We start from the raw sequence: 22,094 nt of genomic DNA on the forward strand, positions 1-22,094 counted from the left end.
TCCCTGTTGAATACATTAAATAATTGGGTTCAGTTCACTTGGTTCTTTGTCAGTGCCTGGAGTCGTGCTGACCTAATCTTGTGTGGATGCGATGGGAATGTGAACTCCATCTTTCCATTATTTCCATTCTTCTTCTTCTGGGATGTTTTTAATTGTAGACATTGTCCTCTAAATTACTTGTTTTTTTCATTAAGGAGGGGAAATATTCAGGTCCTCATTGGTCGATTTATAAAAATATTTCAATAATGGATGGATTGTTGCAGCTTTCTATCTTCACTGTCTTATTTGCCTCCATATATTTTCTTTAGGGAACATACACTGGCGATGTGGGACATATAAGGTGTCGGCCTGCCAATTTTTTGAATGATTATTTGGGTAGTGGTATCCACTAATGCATCAGCTTTACTAACACACTCCTAAGTCACGTCAGCTTCCAGTAAAACAAGGTTCTAACACTCCATTATAAGACACAGAACCCCCACTCTTTTATTTTAGTGATGCTTTAAAGTGAGCATCGAAAGGTGAAAAAAATCAAGCAAGGCAAGATGTAGTTGCTCAATAACAAAAATGCAACCTGAAAATTGGGAGTAAATAAAACATATTGATTTAATTTGGAAAATATTAAAATTACTTAACCTGATTCTTAAAATCGAAGAAAAATATGAATATTTTGGTAATAAATGAGACATCAGAACAGAGTGTCCAGCTGTGTCCTGGCGCTATAAAAACAAACCTCGTGAAGCAGATGAATCCTGACTCAACACAAACTTCAGTCCCTTGCAGGCAGTTTACAAACATGAAGGCCAACATGGTGCAGTGTCTACGGGCAGCAAGTAGGCTCTCCTTCTAGACTAGCATAAATGTCCCGAATTTCAGCATCAGGTCTGCCACTCTGCTACTTCCTTTTGTTCTCAGGCCATAACCTCCCCCACGATCCACCCATGCACTTCTGTTTGCACCTGGGCTCTTATGTGAAATCACAGGGTGAGGTGCACTCTTTGGAGGATCAGTAGACATTGGCCCTTGTATTTCAGCTGCTGTCTGCATTTCACTGTTGGCATCATAACGTTGGTGGCCTAGAAGCAAGAAACATGTAAGTGAAGCTTCCCAAAGCATTGGGTAAGGTAGTTACAAGGAAGCCAGCATGCCTACCTAACCAAAACAAGTTATTTCTGCTAAGATGCTTGGGAGATAAAAGCCATAGCCAGTAAACAATAAGCAGTCAATCTGCCAACTCTCAAAAATGCCATATGCACTCATTATAGACGGCCAATAGTTTAGCAGAGTCGTATGTCTGAATATGAAGAACAAAATATTGTGCTACCAAAATATTGTAGTTCGAAAACAGGCTGCCAATATATTGTGACTGTAAGTATTCATAGGCAAGTATAGATCTACTATCTTCAACTCGAAAAGTCGATATTCATATATTATACGGTTTAGCCGTTTATTTGCAGTCTCTCGCCCCCCCCCCCCCCCCCCCCCGTTCCTCCTTTTCTCAGTACACTTAATAAATCCCTTAGGGGGCAAATGTGCCCTACAGTCTCTGCTTACAGGGCCACCCATTACTATAAGCATTTCCCCACTTACTATACCTTACAGAGATGCTGGATAAAACCAATATGGCACACCATCAAGCTCAGTGATTCTAGTTTTCCCCACCCACCCTTTCTAAGTTGTGGACAAACATCTTCCTCACATGTGATGTTAGAGCCCATCGAAGCTTTTCTTAGGCTGGTCACTCAGACAAATGTACCACACTGTCTGTGGATAGACAAATGCCACGTACAATTTCTTCCACTCCAGATTTTGTAACTGGTGGCTTTGATCGGGTAGAATTCAGGTTTGGACATATCTGGTAAAAATCTAAGGACCATGGGTCTTAATTACTATCTTCTCTATGATAGTTCGCCAAGGACAGTCATAGTTTGCTATACAGTGACTTCAACACAGGGAGAAAAGCGTAGTAAGAATATGCACAATATTTTATGCTCAGAATAGATTTCCAAAGTGACTTTGCCTAATTGAGGGCCATATAGATGCAATGATATAATTATTGTATTTAACCTCCTACTAATTAGTAGCGGTGTTACCTACTGGCGTCTGAAAAGGGACAAGGAGAACAGAAATCACCTCAAAGGCAAATGCATCTTTTCCCTAAAAGACCGCACTGTGGTGCCAGTGACAGAATGGAGTCCAAGTGTGGTAAAGGTCTGGAATGGCTTCTGCTGTTTTGTCACAGACTATTGAGGCCAGAGCATTACAGCCAGGGGGAGAGATGTTTTTTTCCCCTCCTGCCTATGACCAAATTGATTGTCTGAAGCGGGGAGTACACTGTGTGTCAGGCTGGTGGCGGGAATGGTGTGGCTGAACTCTGCGGTTTTGCTATCGATGCCAACTAATGTGTGCCAAGTTAATGGAGTGCTTGCCTTTGAGTGGCAGAAATATGGCATATGTACAGCAGTGTTCAGCAGTTAGGGTACCCCGAGGGGAAGTGATGAGCGAGTGAAGCAGACCAGACACTGGTGATGCATTTAGCTATTCAGACTGGAGTCACCAAAGGGTTGTCACTTGTTTATGATGGTAAGTGTGCGCAGCAGGGTAATATTTCCGGTAGCAAAAACCTGTAGAGCTCTATCGTATGAGCTAAGGAGTGATGCCAGTCTAGTGACACACTTCCCGTCTCAGTCCTATTACATGAAAAAAGAATTCAAAACATGTTTGCCTGACAGTGTGAAAGCATTGAACTGGTAGTCAAATTTCTAGCGTGTTGGTGGTGTTCTGCTCAGCTTAATTTCTTATTGCAAACCCTGTGTATATCCTATATGCGGAGGATACTTGTGGGATCATAGACTGTGCATCCTACTGCTAAAGGTACCTTTAATGTTAGGGTCTGCGCAGGGGTTTACTCCCCGTTATTGCCAGGCAAGGTCCTCCTTCCATCAGGCAGTAGAGGTGCATTGCAGCTGTCTGGAATGACACAGGCACATGGCTTTTAGGGATCTGTATGATCTCTGTTGGAGTGTAGTGCTGCCGTGCACAGTATCAACTGTGTGTTCTGTGACTTTGTTGGCTGTGACACAACACCCCAAAGCACAAGCTGCCATAAAGCCGTGTGTCCTAGTTCATTTCAGCTTCGTGCAGCATTTGCCATCTTGTATTCATTCAGACTGTTGAGGAAGAAAGGACGCCCCTAATTGCAAATGTATTCATTAAAGCAGGTGAGGCGTTATAAAAAGATAGTTGTGAACAATATATGAAAAGCCATAATTCGTCTTGGGGAACACAGGAAGTGATGATGGATGTATCAGTCGATCACATGTAGCACAGTTAGGGGAAAGTCTATTGCATAATGAAATGGTCAATTACAAAATGTAATATTCTGAAATACTAGAATTTATGACACTTTTAATACTGTATAAGCTACCACTGTGAGAAGGTGAAGCACAAAACTTTTAGCAACGGACAAAATGTTAACCGATCCTGCAAACTGCAATCCTAGAGGAAAGTCTGAGACAAACGACAGAGCAATACATCAGGGATATGTTTACATCTGTTTTTACAGGTTTACAGGAAGAAAAGTTTAGAACAGTATATTCAAATCTGTTGAAAAGCAACATGCCTGAGCTAACTGGAGGGGAGGAAAATAGGTGCCTAGGATCAAATGATCCGGCCCACCAAACGCAGGGCTCTGGCGAACCGCATTGAAGCCAGCACCAACAGAAGGAAAGAAATCTTTATCATTGTGAAAGTTTTTTCACCTCCCCAGCAGCCACCTCCAACGCAAGAACCCCCTTGCAGGACCTTTGCTGCAATCTCCCTCAATTGTTCAGGAACATAATCACCTCAATTTGCAACATAACCCGCAACCGGACCCGACAGACCTTGCCAGACACCTCCTGATTTATCCAAAGAACCAATGCTAACCACATTCATAGCCAGTCATCACCCCAGAAGAAACCGCCGCCACCATGACGTCCATCCACTCAGGGGCCCCATCGGACCCATGCCCCTAAAACGCCTACTCCAGAGGACTACAACCCATTAACGCCATGTTCACATCCATTCTAAATGCCTCCACCTCTTCCGCAACCTTCCAAGATGCTTAGAAACTCACAACTGTCTTTCCTTTGCTGAAGAAACCTTTTGCGAACCCATCCTTGCTCACCAACTACAGACCAATCTCCCTGCTACTATTTCTGGCCAAAGTCTTAAAGAAAATCATCAATAGATACTTCATCGAATACCTCAACGACCAACACAACACTGTTCAGTTTGTGTTAGAAATGGGGCTCCTGGTTGGCTAGAGTAGAAACCTAGGCCAGGTAGGAACTGCCACTCTAGTCAGGGCAAGGGAGCTACACACCCAAAATAACCTCTGCTCACCCCCTTGGTAGCTTGACACGAGCAGTCAGGCTCATCCCAGAGGCAATGCTTAAAGCGTTTGCACAACACACACAACCCAGTGACACAATAAATACACCACAAAAGGAAACTCCACAACAACTTATTAAAAAATAAACTGTATTTCATAAACACAAAGCATCATAGACCTAAACGACATAAATCAGTAATACTCTGCTAAGCAAGTAGTGGTCATATCATCACCATCATGACTGCATGTAGCAGAAACCATTCCTATATTGCAGAGATCAGAATAAACATACCCTCCCTCTGCATCTAAGGCAAGGCTTAAAAATACATATGCCCCCGACATGGCAAGCATGACATAGATCCTAAGTCAGGTCATACAATAATGCATAGCAGAATATGAGGGCATAAATATAAAGGCAAAACACCCAGCGATCTTTCCGGCACCTCTTCTATGAGGGTTACAGGGCATCTGCACTCTTTCTAGTCAGTTTGTGGTAGAAATATCAAAATCCACCAAGCCCGGTGCAGGAGCTCCTTCACTCCTACCCTAGTGAGTGCAGTGAAACAAAAATAGCACTAGTAGTCTTTTCCTGAGACCTAGCGCTACAGTGCTCCTTGGATAAACAAAGACAGAAATGTGTAACCTTAGGGAGCAGTTACCACTGCTTGCCTACAACCGTAATTACAGTAATGACCGGCTTAGCAGGAACAGGACCTCCGGCAAGGATTCCCGTCCCGTCCTGCCAGCTGGGTTATGAATGCCCCCAAAGAGATGCCACAAGATGGTGGGGTCACACACAGTGTAAGAGATGGGGAGGTGAAAACCTACCTGGTCCCCCAATCTCCACCCCAAGTAGACTTCCAAAAAGGGCTGTTGCCCGCAAGTTTGTGTTGCAGCGCTCGGATAATTACAGCCCTTTCTCCTTGATTAGGCGGGGCCTCTTTGAGAAGGGCATCAGTTGGTCTCTATAGCTAGGCGCCAGCAGGCAGCAAACGCACGGGCACTGCTCCTTCTCTGTGTCACAGTGCTCGTCTTGGGGGGGGGCGCCATCCCTCTCCACCAGGGGCTCTCTCTCCTCCTGGAGGGGCGAGGCAGGGTGTGACAGGTCTCCGGATCATCCTGGGGCCCTTGGGGAGTCCTTCTTTGTTGGGCCATGGCCCCTATGTTCCCCAGGAGCCTGGCCAGTGAAAACAGAGCGAGGTGCAGGGAAGCGCTCTTCCCACACTAAGTTGAGACAGTACAAGGAGCGATCAACACTGAGGAGAGGACAACAAGATGAGGAGCTCACCATGCGCTAGATATCTACAACAATGAAGTGCTCCCCATGCACTGGATAAAGCCGAAGTCGAGGAGCAGGCTGCACAGCGCTCTCCCCGCACTGGGCTCCTGGAGAGACATTTGAGGGGGCACACAGAAAAAAAGGGCAGGCGGTCCAGCACATAGGCTCCTTGCAAACAAAAGTAGAAGTCCCTCTAGTGGCCTAGCAGGCCACGGGTCAGCATAACAGCAGGTCAGTCCTTAAGGTGGTTCCTTGCAGCAGCATCTGGTGTCAAGATCACATAGTGTCTCCACTAGGACCAAATCAGGGAACCGGCTTGCAGCAGGGCAACAAGCAGAAAAGCAATCCAGATGAGTCCTTTGGGCCATCAAGTAGACACCAGGCAGCAGAGCAACAAAAGAAGAACAGTCTAGATGAGTCCTTGTGCAGTCTAGCAGTCCCTCTGAAAGGGACTGGTCCCAGTTCCAAAAGTGCTCTAAAAATCAGGGGACTACAGCCCCTCTACATATATTCAGAAATGCCTTTTTTCAGGGATTAAAGTCAAGAGTTCTTTTAAGTGAAGCATAACACCCTTTCAACCCAGCCCTGTCTCCAGACATCAGTAGGGGGTAATCAGTCCATTGTGTGAAGGCAGGGCACAGTCTATTCACATGTAAGGTGTGAACGGCCCTCACTTTCCCCAGCCCAATAAGACTATCAATATGCAGCTGCCTCTTCTGTCACACCCAGACCCTCCTGTGTGATGGCTGTCTGGCAAGTATGCACCAAGTGGAGCTGTCACTCTGCCCCAGCCGTGGATTGGAGTCAGGCTACAAAGCACAAGTCATAAGCACAGAGCTTAAAAAAAGCGGCATTTCTACAATGATAATAGAAAAATCCACCTACACCAATAAGCGGTATTTCTCAATACAATTCCAAACATATTAAACATGCCCACGCTATTCCCAAAAGATCAGAAGATACAAATTTGACATATGTCAGGGTATTTCCAATGCAATCCTATGAGGGAAGCAGCATTCAACAGTAGTGAGAAACTAATTAAGCTGTTTGTCACTACTAGGACATTGAGCACATAAAGACATATTTTCTACCTTTTACATACACAGTACCCTCCCCCCTGGCTATCTAGGGCCTACCTTAGAGGTGACATAGGTGTAGCAAAAATTGAGTTTAGGCCTTGGCAAGTAGTTTGACTTGCCAAGTAGGTGTGGCAGTAAACTGCACACACAGCCAGTGCAGTGGCAGGCCTGAGACAACCTTGAAAGGCTACTTCTGTGGGTGGCGCAATCTGCACTACAGGCTCACTAGTAGAATTTAATTTACAGGCTCTGGGTATATGTTATACCACTTTATAAGGGAACTACAGGTATATTAAATAACCCAAACAGGTGTAAGCCAATTATAACAAGGTGTAGGGGAGAGAGCACATGCATTTTAGCTTTGATCAGCAGTGGTAAAGTGCTCAAGGTTGTAAAGCCAACAAAAAGAGGGTCAGAAAAATAGGAGGAGAAAGGCCAAAAGTTTGGGGATAACCCTGCCACAGCTGGCATGACTCTGGACGAAGGAGACCTCTCCCTTGCATTCGAAAGTCTTCAACCCCATCCTCATCCTACAACTACACTATATCGGAATTCAAGGACATGCACTCTGATGAATCATCTCCTTCCTAGTTGGCAGGAACCAGCCAAGTCATCCTGGCACTGTACATCTCGTCTCATCTCATCTGCGGAGCTCTGCAAGGATCCTCCTTGAGTGACCCTCCCGAACGCATAGATGACCCCTCAATCCAGTATCATCCGCTCCATTGACATCCGTGTCCTGTCCTAACACGGCGACATGCGACTCGTTCTCTCCCCCATGGACAAAACACCTAGCACCTGGACCAAGTGCAATTCCGGCATGACTGAAATCGCCTACTGGATGAAGACCAATTATTTAAAGCTGAACACCGACAAAATCTAAATTGGGATCTTCAGGAAGAGCACATCACTGTGGGACTCTACCTGGTGCCCAACAGAGCTAGGACTAACACCCACCCTCACCTCCTATGCCAGGAACCTCAGGATTATTATCTACAGTAAACTTGACATGACCACCCAAGGCAATGCTGTCACTGCCTCATGCTTCAATACGTTGAAGATGCTGAGGAAGATTCTCAAATGGCTTCCAGTCAGCACCCAGAAAACTGTCACACACACCTGGTGACAAGCAAGCTGGACTAAGGGAACACCCTCTATGCCAAGATCAACAAAAAACTCACCAGAAAGCTGTAGACCATTCAGAACTCGGCAGCCAGAATCACACTCAACCTTCCACAACACAGTTATATCACAGCACACCTGTAGGAGCTCCACTGGAACTCCATTCACAAATTAGCAGAATTCAAACTCCGCACCCACACTTTCAAGGTACTACATAACACTGGCCCAGCATACCGCAACCATCGCATCTGCTTTCACAAATCTTCCAGACACCTCTGCTTGGCTTGACTCCTACTTGCACTCATCCCAAGCATACACAAAACCAGATCCAGTGATCAAGCCTATTCCCAGATCGCTCTAAACGTATGGAAGGACCTGCCATGAAACATAAGAGTCTCCTCTTCATTTCTCTGCGGCAATCTGAAAACCTGTTTTTTTTAAGTAGTCCGACTAGGCCCAAGGTGTGATTAGACTCACACCTGCTGAGCACCAGGATACTATCCAGGGGTGATAATGTGCTCTACAAATCTGCATAACGTAGGACAAGTATTTGTTAAGGGTGAGCATTGCCTTTTGTAATGAATGATGCAAACAGGGCTACTGGAGAATAAGGAGCCCCCCTAAGGATCTGACTTCACAGAATCTATTAGCAATTTTCAGTTTGGATTATGAAATATTTATTTTCATGCTGTCTGGGTGTTTACGGCCACTTTTTGTTTCTTTGGTGTATGAAGATTACACCCTTTAAATTTGAATATATCGCTTAACATGATTTTAGTGGTTACAAAGACTGATTGACACTCTTTAAAATAAAATGATGGCTGAAATGTATTTATTATTGTTAAAAAGTCTTCTGAAAGAGTCCAATGTGAATATCCAGGTTTAGTATTATCTCTTCTATCCAACTGTGACATTGCATGGACGAAACAAGGCAGTTTTAGCCCGTCAGTCTCACTGTATCACAGCGTGGAATAAAGAACACCCAGGCATGTTTACCCTGCTATGTCACTGCACAGTTTAAAAAAAAAACACACCCCGGATGGCCTCAGGCCTTCCTCCTCAATATATCACTGCAATTTTCACTGTAAAGAAAACTGCAGATATCTCTAAACTTGTATGCCACCGAGTGGAATAAATGGCATCCTTCAAATGTCTATTCTTTCTAATTCACTATATAACTGCCCTGGAACAGGCTCTGGTCTGGTTCAATACTTAGTTTTTGCCCTGCTTAGCATTTTAAAAATTTGTCTGTAAATTGTGTGAACACGTTGCCAAATGCTTCAAGAGTTTTTGTAGGTTTCAGGATGTTACTTTACACTTTTCCCTAACTCACCTCCGCACTTCCCTCTAGTTCAGTGGTTCTTATCCCTTTGGAACTCTGGGACCCCATTGAAACATCATTCAAATCTGGGGACCCCCCATTCTCAACTACTCATTACTGGAAGCCGAGGACCCTGGCCTAAGCATTTGCAATTATTTGGACCAAAAAGCAATACACAAAAAATCAAGCAACATACATTCATCAAACAAATACACAAATGATTAAATATGTTATTAAATTCACAAACAAATATAACAAAATCCAAATTTTAATAGGAAAGTTGGAAGTTTTCTAAATTGAATTGAGACCATTCCTCATACATACTGTATTCTCTTTGATGCACTTGCACTGCTCTCACAAATTCATCAGAAGATGCTAACAATTTTTAGCCTTCAAATTACTTCACATTTACAGAACCTTTTAAATTTTCAGTTTGAAAGTGATCTGCAGATCATTCAGAAAGCTGCTCGTTCACTTTTTTTCTCAGGGTGAGCACATGGAAACATATTTATCCTAGAATGCTTTACATCAGCTCCTTATTGCACAGTGCATTGCATTTAAAAAAAACACTCGCGGAATAGGTTTCGCGGACCCCCAGGGTCCCCGGAACACAGGTTACGAAACACTGCACTTGTTCATTTCAGTGTATTGCGCTGTTGTGTTTTCCAGACATCCCTTTTCCTAGCGTGTTTTCCGTGCTTAGCTGTGATATGAGCGCATTACTCAGATCCTTGCCAGCACTTTTCTCCCACTAATTTCAGCACATTCCTCTATTGGATTTCACCACTTATCTCTTACTTTCAGCAAATGGGCCTGAGTTTTTGTTCACTTTGGCTTTTTTTCATATCACAACACAATTGTACATTTATGTCCACTCTTTGTACTGGTAACCTGCTGCTTCCAGGTGGACTGAGCAGTCTACAGATGCACCAGCAGCAAAGCCAAGTGCACCAAACTGCCACTGCATTACAGACATTGAAAAGGTGTAAGGGGAGGAAACCGCTTCAAAATGCAATTCATGCAAAGTTGGACATAACGTTGAAACACATCACAATAAGGCCTTGTACTGTTTATTTCGTGTAGCGAGTGTTCTTTTTAAATGCAATGCACTGTGCAATAAGGAGCTGATGTAAAACATTCTAGGATAAATATGTTTCCATGTGCTCACCCTGAGAAAAAAGTGAACGAGCAGCTTTCTGAATGATCTGCAGATCACTTTAAAAATATGCTAGGGCACCCGGATAAAGGGCTGTGCAGTAATCCAACCAGAGACACCGCACGATGACAACTGAGATCTGTTTTCAATGTACAGAGAAGGAAGGACATTCTTGGGGATGAAATCACACAGGATGGTGCAATACTAGATTTGTGAGGACAGAGCGGTGATGGGGCATTTAGAGAGTGGGAGTTAACAGATTGAGAATCATAGGCCTCTGCCAGACAGAATCACTGTTCTCCCTATGCCCTACCCATTCCCAGTCCCAAGTGTACGTTTCCATCGTACAGGGAACCAATTAACTTAGGTTTTATAGAGCATGAAGGTGGATATTTACTAAAGATTCGCTTGGGGTGGGAGGGGACACTTGGCTCAGTGCAACACATTGCAACATAGTAGTAGCATCTATTTATTATACATTAATGAAGCCCGCACGTGGTGTGAGGCGCATCGCAGCACTACATTCTGCCACGTGAATGCCTGCCCAGATGTTAGTGAATGTACCCTTAAATGTCCTTTGTTAGCGAGTGGCACCCTGGTTAAGATTAAATTGATCACAGATGGAAATCCAGAGTCTACGCAGAGCTGCACCAGTTAGATGAATGCTAATTTGTGCTTTTGTTGTTTTGAGTCCCTTTTTGCATGCAACGTTTTGTACACATCTATGTAGCCATAGTGTACACCTTTACAAAAACAGGCATAAAACCTTTCACTGACTCTTAGCTCTCATGCTCTCTCAAGTGTCTGACTCAATAAACGCTCACAACACTTTAGCATTTATCCTGGAGTATTGCTTCTGCTTGGAGCATTGGCTCAGAGCACCATATCCATATGACATGTCGTGGCATGCTTGAAGCCGTTTGTACACACAAAACAGAGCGTGCTGCTGCTCCCCACCTATCCCACCACTTAACTTCCCTTTGGAATATGTTGTGGTCCCTCCCCACTACTCCCCCGGGACCTCTGCTTCATCCGCAGACCTCCACTATTTCCTGACAAATCAGAGCAGTGAAGACGTTTGAAACTAATTGGAAAACATGAATGTAGGTCTTCATATATGATGCACACATCAGTTTACTCTCTTAAATCGATAAGAAAATGAGGCATGAGGAATGGTTTAATGGATGAATGTGACTAGTTAAACACACAGCCTTTACACTGGGCTGCAGATCGTGGATTTACACCTATGTTGCCAGTGCCCCACTTTACCCCCATTACTTTATCAGACCATTATTTTCATCCGATTACCTACGCTACATTTTAACGTGACTTTGCTGAGACATTCTATTACTTCAGTCAAAGCATCTGGACTTTAATACTTTAAGTCGTAATACTATTTAGTAATTTAATGGTACTCACTTTGTTATTTTTTATTTAATATGCATGTATTTAAGGGATCTGGTAGTATTAATGTAACTTAATGTAATTTAATTGGGAGTTATCTAAGTGATAATCATGTAGAATAATTTATGTTGAGGTTAGCCTTAGTATTAGGCTTAGACTAATGTTAATTGTTAAGTATAATTTAGGCTTAAAGATTGTATAAACTTTACTATATATTTAAATAAAGAATATGATTAGCATATGTAATAAATGTAATTTAGTATAAAATAGGGTTATTATTACTAATATTTAAGTTCTTATATTATCTGGTGTACTTTAGTTTTGTGGTTATTATTCATTTAATTTATTAAACATGATATAATTGAGGGTTGGAATTCCGGCTAGACTAAGTTTTTAGTAATTTATGTATTCCTTTTATTGTATTCAATATAATAATACTTAGAACTACCAATAGGATTCATTTTTAAATAAAACAATATTTAATTACATTTAGGATAAGGTGAGGATTAGGGATAGAGTTGGGGATGTGGAGTTGAAGTGTTGGTAGGTTGAAGTGAATGGGCAAAAGGTACGGTATTGCGGTGTTAGGAAGAAGCGGTTACGGTAATGGCACGGAGAAGTAATGGTATGTGAAGCGATGACATGAAGCCTACAACGCTTTATTCGTGTTGTGGTAAGTGAGTAGAGCGGAGGAACGGGTACTTACTTGAAGAAGTCTTCCTTGCAGTAGACGCTGCCTGCGCGGGAGAAGCACCGCTCTGCCAGCTGCACCTGGCAGTCTGCGCACTTCAGGCAGGACCCGTGCCAGTGTCTGTCCAAGACCTTCAAAATAAACTTGTCCAAGATATGTTGGCTGCAGCCGGCACACTGAGGGATCTCTGTACAGAGGGGATCCAGAGGAGGCAGTGAAGGAAGCAGGGGGGGAACGAAGGTACAGAGAGAGAAGCAAAGGGGAGGAGATGTTCAGTGAGAGCATGCGTAGAAGGATGTACCGAGGGTAAAGTGTGGGGGTACGACCGAGTATTAGATCGTAGAGAGGGGTACCCACAGAGAAAATGGATAGGAGGTACCAAGAGAGTAGTAAGTGTAAAGAGAAGTACAGAGAGAGTTTCGAGAGATTTACAGAAAGTAGGAGAACAGAGAGTGCATATACAGGAGAACAAGACAGGGTGGGTGGAAGGTGAAGAGAGAACAATGAAGACAAAAAAACTCAGCGTCAATGTAGGTTCACACAGACTGCATCTCCCACCCTCCCAAAAGATTCCACACACAGAGTTAAAGAGCACAGCTTTTGAATTTCTTTTTTCCCTCAGCAAATTAAGCAGAGAGGAATAAGATGTAGTTTTAATAGGGAAGCCGGTTCATTAATCAGTGTCTGACTTGTATGAAAAGTACAAGAGAAGAGTCATTCATTCATTTTTTGTTTTAGGAGTCCACTCCCAGAGCTGTTAAGAGACAGGGTTGATGAACACCAAGGCTGCTTAGTCTTGATTCCACATCATTCCTCTTTATTCTACCACCCTAATCTTTGTGTCTCTTTTTGTCACTCTCGCAGGTTATTTTCATCCCTGTTTTCTCCTTTTCTCCATTTTCTCATCCTTCCTTACCACCCCGTTTTCTTTTTTTTCGTCTCTCACACTCTTCTGGGACAAGGCCTGATAATGAAAAGTCCTCAAACATGAGTGGCAGTGCCAACCAACTGCAACTGCCTGAATAATTAGGCGCAAAGGTTAATGAGGATACCTCGAGTCATTGAGGGTGAGTGAGCTTGAGGGCACTGTGTCTTGTCAGTTAAGAGTGCAGGAGGAGATCAGTGAGAAAGGCCATGAGGACTTCAGTGCTGAAGGAGAGAGAATGGCAGTGAGAGGGAATGGGGGGAGTGGTACTGAGTTCCACTGAAGTGGGCTTAAGTAGTCTGTGAAGCACCAGTCTGGTAGGCCTCACGAGGCTTCCAACTAAATGTAAAGGAGTTCTGCAAAGAATTGTCCATCATCAGCAAGAAAGCAGCAGTGAGATGATTGCGGAGTAGTACTAAGAAGGCACTGAGGAAACTGACGATGGACAACTGGAGGGTTTGCTGTGGGAGAGGTCACTGGGGTCTGCATAAGCTCCTTGCTCACATAGAATCACATTGACTGTCTATCTGAGCCCAGTTTCCGGTTCAGCTAAGTGTAGATTCTACTGGGTATATTTATAGTTTGGTAAACCGGTTACTCTGCCACAAATGTGGCAGAGTACCCTGTCAATCAAACTCTTATCTCATCTGCTCTATTTAGAGTCAGATGAACCACAGTGTATATTTGGGTAGAAAATACACTGCTTCTGTCAGTAGAAACCACCTGAGGTTGGGTCATTGGTCAAAGTACCTAGAACATCCACACTATTTAGCAAGGACTTTCTGACATACCTTTTTCTTTTCAGGGCCACCAGGGAAAGCCTAGCAGTGCCAAATAGGAAAGTTAAAAAAAATATACCCACACTCTTGGAGAAATGTCCCAGCTTGTCACAGACCTTTGTTTTTTTCCTTTAAAAACAAACTCCACGTTGGGAATTTGTTTTTGAAAAACCACAAAGTTTTTAAAGCAAACTCTCAGTGCCTTTGACAGAGCTGCGACAATGGTGGTTCTGCTGAAGGCATAGGGATCTCCGCCTGCCTCATGGATTTTACGAAATATAGCAGTCTGTCTTCTGCAAGGGCAGCAGAGTAAATCCTTACAGTGCCATGACAAACGTACGGACCAACTGCCAAACCCTTTAGAAGGCTGAACTGATTAAAGTAAGCAAGTTATTTATTTTATTCTGATAACTAGGCCAGCACACAGGGTCGTTTCAGATAAGTACAATACAGAAACAGAACATCCAGCAAAAAGGTTAATATAGTTTAAAAATAATGAAGCAGAAGGTTTGTTAAAAAGAAACAAGAATGTAATAGTCTACAAGAATCAGTTTAATGCATGCCTAGAAACTAACAGGAAAGGCTAGAAAACATACAAAGGTTAAGATAACAGAAAATACAACACTAAGTAGTTAAGGATGCCTCATCAGGTTATAAATTTTCTCCCAGAAAAGTCTTCAGTTTCATACCATAGTTTAAAATGGCACCCTTTCTGGGCTATATGGAATATTGATGCCACAATATGGCTTCTCCTTAAAAGAACAACAAGAACGGAAGCATAGGAGGATTTCTCCTTGATAGAACAGAGGAGCTTAAAAGATTTATTCTTCTCGTTATATCAGCAACAAATTGAAAAGCAGGCAAAATACTATGATTGGATTGTAAGTTTTATGAACGGAGCATGGATGTATTTTACTAACACTGGAGTTGTATGACTTGGCTTCTTAATTGATCGTGCAGTTTAAGAACCAGTGACATCTCGCAGTAGAAAATGAGCTAGCAGGCAGCCTTCAAATTTCCAGATGGTTATTGCACCAGAGGTTCCCAACCCTGTCATACTTCAAGCTTCATGGGTACAGAGAACAGGCGGAAAGAGACGTGCTCTTACAAAGTATATCATCGTGCAGTTCAAATCCGCTCAATTCATCTTCTCTACCTTGTATACCTGCACTGCAGGATCTTACTGACGCCAAGCGTAAGGGATTTGCGAAAGTCAGCAGTCAACGGTGCTTCATAGGTAGGAACTCGGCAACTCAGACTAGATTTCAAATACAGTCTTCAACTGATCCTCAGCCTCCAAATTGCGAGGGTGTCCCTCATTGTAGTGTGAACTCCTGTTCAGATAGAATTCCAGCCTGATTGCAGCCGCATTAGAGGCAGAACCCTGGCTATCATCTTTGTCAGTCCTTTAAGGAATGCCATGCAGTGGATGTTGTTGAAGAAGATATTAAAACTTGTCGTTCAGAAGCCTGACATAATTATAGGAAATTGACATTGACAGGATTAGTCAATGGGAAGCTTCAAAGGCAAGAGAGAATGGACTTCTAGGGGTGAGATGTGCGTTTGGGAGAAGAAGGATGTAGGTGATAGGGATGACACAGGATGTTCTAAGAGGAACCCAAATGAAATCAACAATGCTAAACCAGTAATTAATAACAACTATGTATACCGCCACTGACACAGGTCTAGGATGTTTTGCATGTCACCACGAGAAAACACAGATGCAGCACCGTAATATAAGTAAGTGCTGAGAGAATGCTGGATATCTGTGTGATAACACTAAAGAGTGCCTGGATATAGGACAGAGACTTCTGGAGAACCTGCAGGGACCCAGCTGTAGTATAATAGACAAAATTGAGTGTCTGTCATAGGTTACCCGAATGATTGTAGAGAATAAAAAGAGCCATTGGGAGTGGTACCCATATGGATTGGGTTCTGTTTTTCTTCCTTTCAGAAGGATAGAGTTTCTTAGCTACCCCATGTTCTGTGGCTTTGTCAGGCCTCAATTCTAGGCTAAGGTGAGATATGTAAAATGCAAGCAAAATTTTGTGTAAATCCTGATGACGGTGACCAGGTATCTCTCGTGACTTTTGTAAGCATGACCTATTTCAGGGAAGAAATTTTGTAATTTTGCCAATGCCTTCTCAGTCTTACCACCCATGCACAGAAATGCTCTTATGGAACAGCACAGAAAAGCACGTCTATACACCAGCTCTGGCACCATATGACATCTCTTGTTGATGTTCACCACTTACAAGGATGCCATATGGGCCTGCACATCGTTTCTCAAGCTCACCCCCTCGAAAACAGAGTTTCTTCTTTTATCTTTCTCTTGGTGTTTCTCTGGCTTTACTCTTTTTAGCTACTTTGAGTATTAATCCTCTTTCATCTTTGGTAAAATTCTGGGTTTCACTGATTCTTGACTGAGTTCTCTGACTAAAATCTGTAAATTATATCCTGTTCTGTTCGTTTCAACATATTCTTCTCCCGTCCTCTGGTTTAAGTAGTGCTGCCCGAGCCCTTGTTCTTACCAGGCTGGAAAGGGAAAGTGATATTCTTTCTTTTTCCCCTCATACCGCTGTGCTCTTTCCTGTAACCTTTTTGTTTCTGATCCCTGAAAATGTTGAACACATTACACTGGTTCCTCCTCACTTAGAGAATTAGGGGTGGAGGGGCTGTGCCCATGAAGTTGGCTGTAGTTTGGAAATGTTGACTTTGCGATGTCGTAAAAGTTTCCACGGTTTAGCCAACCGAGCCCATAAAGTAGTTAACACTACTGGGTCTCTGGTGTACCTGATTTCCTGTCACAGAATATCTCCCAGTCATGACAGGTGCTTGGGAAAAGCAAGAATAGAGGCTACAGCTATCCGTGTAGGTAAGAGATGCAGGGATTGAGGGGGGGGGAGTCAAAAGTGTTGGTGGGAAGTTGGCATAGGGTTGGCCTGCAGTCCGGGGCAGCTTGGTTTATTGTGGCAGGACAGCAGCGTGTGGGGCGATACCACGTAATGCGGGGTTGTGTGCTGATGGATTGACCCGCAGGCGAAGGCGTGGAAGCAGAGGATCTGTACCAAACGTCAGCAGTTTTTCCCACTGCTCTGAGTGACCCTTTGAGACAACGGAAAAGGCCACTCTTAAAAACAATACTTTGCAAGATTGACTCTTCGAGATAAAAAATAGTGAAGTTGCGAGTCAACAGCCTTCAGACCCTCTAGCTCTGGTTCACGTTCAAACTCCTCTGCATGACCTACGAAGCAGCCAAATAAACGCTGTCTGTTGGAGCCTCTACCTTGGCTAGAAGCAAAGATGCTGTTCGCTTTGAAATGCTGGAATTTCGCCAGACAACACTGTCCGCTCATACTTAATTTGGCGGCTCTCGCCGGATCTAGAACTTAAATTCCCCTTCTTTTTTACTATTCTGCACATTTTTAAAATCGTTCATCTTCAAACAAACTTACCACACACATTTTTAACCTTAGCCTTTTATCCATCTCCCTATCCAGTTTCTTTCTGCATCATTCTCTTTAAGTTGATGATTTAGGCTTTCTTTCTGTCTTAAATCTCTCTCTCTATCGCTTTCTGGCCTATGGGATTTAAGGACTTTGTTTATCATTTGTATTTATCTTTTAGACCTGGGGTACGGGTCTATCATCTTTAGGTTAGTTACTGCGTTCATAGTTTTTTAATAAATAGATTTTCTGAGTCTCCGCAATAATGAGAAGAGGAATGCACAGCACCAGTTTAGGGTGAATGGGGGAAGGTATGGAAACAGGGAGAGGGTAATTGAAGAATTGCACAGGGCTGGGTTACAGGGTGTAGCCTAGTATTCCGGCACAAGGCGTATTGCGTAATAATGGAAGGCGTGCTGAAGGGACTGCATGGAATCAGTAACATGGTCCTGGATGGCTGGGTGGATTCCTGTGAACTGGGAGCGGGTCCTTGGGGACTGGGCAGTATCAGGGTGTTCAAGGGATTTTTGAGTATCAGGGCAAGGATAATTTGGTATTTCATAGTACAATAAAGTCACAAAGGAGTTTCGGAGCATTGGTGGGAGTGCAGGATGGATTACTAAGTATCAGGCAGTTGCTCCTGGTCGAAGGTTCACTGTGAGGATTCTGGATATAGTATATGGAACTTGTGAAGGGAATGGGGAATTTCTGAGCAATAGGTAGAATGTAACGAATGGATTATGAATGTATGTTTATTGCTGATGAAATCAGATTGTAGGTAATATCTTCACGATGCTAAGAGCCAGCAGGATGCGACCAAGTACCCAGAAATCAGGAAGGCTAGCCCAAGACATGGCGACAAGCCTTAAAGTAGTAGGATATAGTTTGATTTTTCTGTAAAATGTGCCTACGAGGTGCAAGGCCAGAGTTCTTGGATGAACAAGGCAGTGGCGGCTGGCGACCCTCAACAGTGGAGGGTCATCGATCCAGTGCCAGTCCAGTGGCAGGCACTGTAAAACAAATCACAATGCAGTTAGGCTTGGATTCCAAAGCTCTTAATCATGGCTCATTATTATCACGGGCCGTGACTAAGAGATCTGGAATTAAAGTTGAAGGCAATGTGAGTTTCTCACAGTGCCTGTCAGTGGGCCCAAAGGAAAAAGAGAAAAAAACAATGTACTTGCCCAAGCTCCTTGATGCGATGGCACCTCATGGAGCCTCAACCAGCTCCCTTCTCCAAATCTCGATGCTGCCTTCAGCCTGCAGATGAGCAGCATGAAAGCAGTGCCAAGATTGGCTGGAGTGGGCTGCTTGACACTAGCAGGCAAAGGGGGGCTGTGCCTGCTCTCCACCAAGCTGTCTAAGACAGCTTGGTGGAGAGGTTTACACTGCGCATGTGAGGCTGGCCGGCTCAAGGCAGCCAGACAAACTGCTGTGCGTAGTGTATACTGCGGGAGTGAGCACCACTCCCCTGCTGCCAGTCAGCAGCTGCCCGTCCCCTAAACACTGCTTGAGCTGGGAGCAGTGAAAAATAAAATGGTAATTCTTTTTATTACCATTTTATTTTTTACTTGTTTGCTGCACTGGCAGCATTGGGGCAACGCTCCTCTGCCCTAGTGCGGGTCCACCGCTGGAACAAGGCAGGCAGGGCAGACGTGAGCTTCAATATCCAGAAGACTCAATCAACACAGTTTTCTGCCTTGAGGCAGCATTCAGAGCGGTTGAATTAGCAGATATCTAGAGCAGGTAATTACACCTATTGGCTTCTATTGTTTTGGATAAAATGCCTCTTGCTAGAGATAAGTGCAGAGCTAATGGCAGGGGAAGGAGAGAATTGCAAGAGGCAAGTCATAGGAAATCAGAGTGAACACTACCTTGTGGAAACAGATCTAAATCCTTGTTTTCACAATGCTCCCAAATCAGATAAGAGCTGGGCTGATTGAACAAAGTAAGTACTACCAAATCTAGCCACGCTGCTGTCCTATGGAAGCATGGAAAGTGCCCTTTCACAACAATGTCTCTTTTTTTATCTTAAAATTTCATTCACTGTTAATAGTGAAATTGGATGCCCCCTAATGAAAACCAGAAAGAGCGAGGGACTGTAGATTTTAAGAAAGGTATTGGGCTCACATGCAGGATTGATGAAGGTTGGCTAAAATGGAGCATTAGGTTTTCTCCCAAACTTCTATGCGCAGGATACCTGTTGGGATAGGTTCTGAGCCATGATACAAATAGAGCATGCCTATCGGGTGCCTGTCTGCCTTTGGGAGCTGTAAAGTGCTGAGGAGTAGGTGGAATCTGGGCCTTTGAAAGATTTGTGTGGATTCTGCTCGGGCTGCCAGTCTTTTTTGCTCTTCTGCTTCTTTCCTTATTCATGAGGTATATCTGTGCAACAGCAGGCAGTACTCCTACCTTTAAACAAGACGAATGGCTTCTGCTTATATCACCAGCTCTCATTCTTGCCCATTTGACCGCATCTCTACACCAAGACAAGACTGATTCCTCTCTCAAGCGATTTAAAGACAGTAGGGCTACTGCTTGCTCTCTGGGCGTCTCCCCCCTTCCTTGCTTGACGGCACCAGTTCCATTGCTTCTTTCGCAGTTTTGCACAAGGCACCCCTTACTGCCCACCTGTGCGAACCCCTTGGGGACCCAGCAATTTTGCAGCCGTGGTGCCCCCCATTCATGAGGCCAAGGTCGATGTCCCACCCTGTCCACTCCCCCCTTCTTACCAAACCCCTTTAGCGTCCCCTTGAAGGACACAGCTACCCGATGGGATGCAGAACCCAGCAATTCTTTCCGGGTTGGCAGGCGATCATTTTGGACAAGTGGGTCCTGCAGATAGTTCACAGCGAGTACACTCTCCCATCCATTTCTTCCCCACTGCATATTCCACCGCCACCACCCCCCCTTGATTGACGGAGGACCATTTTTCCATTTTGCGGCATGAAGTGCAAGCCCATTTGGCCAAAGGGGCTGTTGAGAGGGTGCAGGTGCCAGAAGTTGGGCTTGGTTGTTACTCCAGCTGTTTTCTGGTGAACAAGAAGGACAGAGGCCTTCAGCATATATTAAGCCTGTGTTCTCTCAACCCCTTCCTCTGAAAGGAATTCAAGATGCTCACCTTGGCCCAGGTGTTTCCTTTCCTTGACCCTGGAGACTGGATGATGGCATTGGACCTGCAGGACACCTATTTTATATTCCTGTCCTGCCAGCCCATCGGTGCTACCTGTGGTTCGTGGTGGAACAGGAACCTTTCCAGTTTGTGCTTTGCTTTGTTGTCACCAGTGTCCCTCTGGTGTTTACAAAAGTAATGGCGGTTGTAGCAGCTCGTCTGCTGAGTTCTGAGGTACCAGTCTTAACCTACCTTGATGACTGGATGTTGAAGGTGTGCTCGCCCCAGGCAGTCATCAGCCACCTTCAGACTATGGCGAACCTCTTTTCAATTTTGTGATTCACTATCAATGTGCTAAAGTGACACCTGGAATCCTTCTCAGATGCCCCCCTTATCTGAGCCATTCTGGACATGATTCAGTATCATGCCTTTCTCCCTGGAAAGAGAGGCTGGGACATTCAGGAAATGATTTTGATCTTTAAGCCCCTGTCCTCAATTTCAGTGAGGTCGACTCTGAGGCTGCTGGGACTGATGGCCTCCTGGATCCCGCTGGCCGAGCACACCAGGTGGCATCTGCTGGATTTGCAGTGGCATCTAGAGCCCCAGTGGGCCCAACATCAAAGGAACCTCCCCAACAATGTTCATATTTCGGAAGAGACCGCAAAAGGTATGCCGTGGTGATTGCTGGACCATGATTAAGTCAGCCGCAGACCCCTCTCTCTTCCCCCACCCAGAGCTGACAGTGGTGACCAATGCATCATTTTTGGGTTGGGGTGGCAATTTCAGGGTGGTGGAGATCAGAGACCTCTGGTCTCCAAAAGAGTCCTGGCACCACATCAACCTTCTGGAGCTGCCGGCCATCCTTCTTTTAATCAAAGGAGGGCTGGTACAGGTGTTTGCTGACAACAGCCCCACCATGTGGTAATGCAACGAACAGGGTGGAGTGGGGTCATGGACCCTTCACCAGGAGGCCGTGCGCCTCTTGAAATAGGATTTGCTTGGTGGTGAACCATCTGGCAGCCTCCTTGAATGCCAGAGTAGGCAAGCTCATTTGTCAATGCCTAGTGGATCACGAAGGGCATTTACACCTGGAGGTGGCGCAAGGTCTCTTCTTGGCTCGATCTGTTACCCACCACAGAGATCACACAATGTCAGCACTTCTGCACATTGGAGTTTCCAAGGTGCCTCTTGCTCCCAGACGTGTTCCGCCTTGAGTAGAACTTGGGACTCCTCTATGCCTTTTGGCCAATACCACTTGTACCCCAAGGTCTCAAAAAGATCATGGCAGACCGGCTCAGGTCATCCAAGTGGCACCAGATTGAGAATGGAGAGTATGGTATCCAGAACTTCGAGGCTTGAGCATCTGCCCTCCAATCAGGTTGCCCCTCTGCAAGCAGAAGTCTGA

General features: G+C 44.5%; 1 protein-coding gene across 1 annotated transcript in view; it reads right to left on the minus strand.

The window, feature by feature from the left end:
• Positions 1 to 22,094, minus strand: part of LHX4 (LIM homeobox 4) — a 138,821-nt gene that overhangs the window by 34,279 nt on the left and 82,448 nt on the right. The window contains exon 2 of the mRNA XM_069232080.1: positions 12,443 to 12,614. Within this exon, the coding sequence (XP_069088181.1) occupies positions 12,443 to 12,614 (172 nt within the window). The remainder of the gene's footprint in view (positions 1 to 12,442; positions 12,615 to 22,094) is intronic.

The sequence above is a fragment of the Pleurodeles waltl genome, chromosome 4_2, assembly GCF_031143425.1.
Source record: "Pleurodeles waltl isolate 20211129_DDA chromosome 4_2, aPleWal1.hap1.20221129, whole genome shotgun sequence".
NCBI classification, from domain to species: Eukaryota; Metazoa; Chordata; class Amphibia; order Caudata; family Salamandridae; genus Pleurodeles; species Pleurodeles waltl.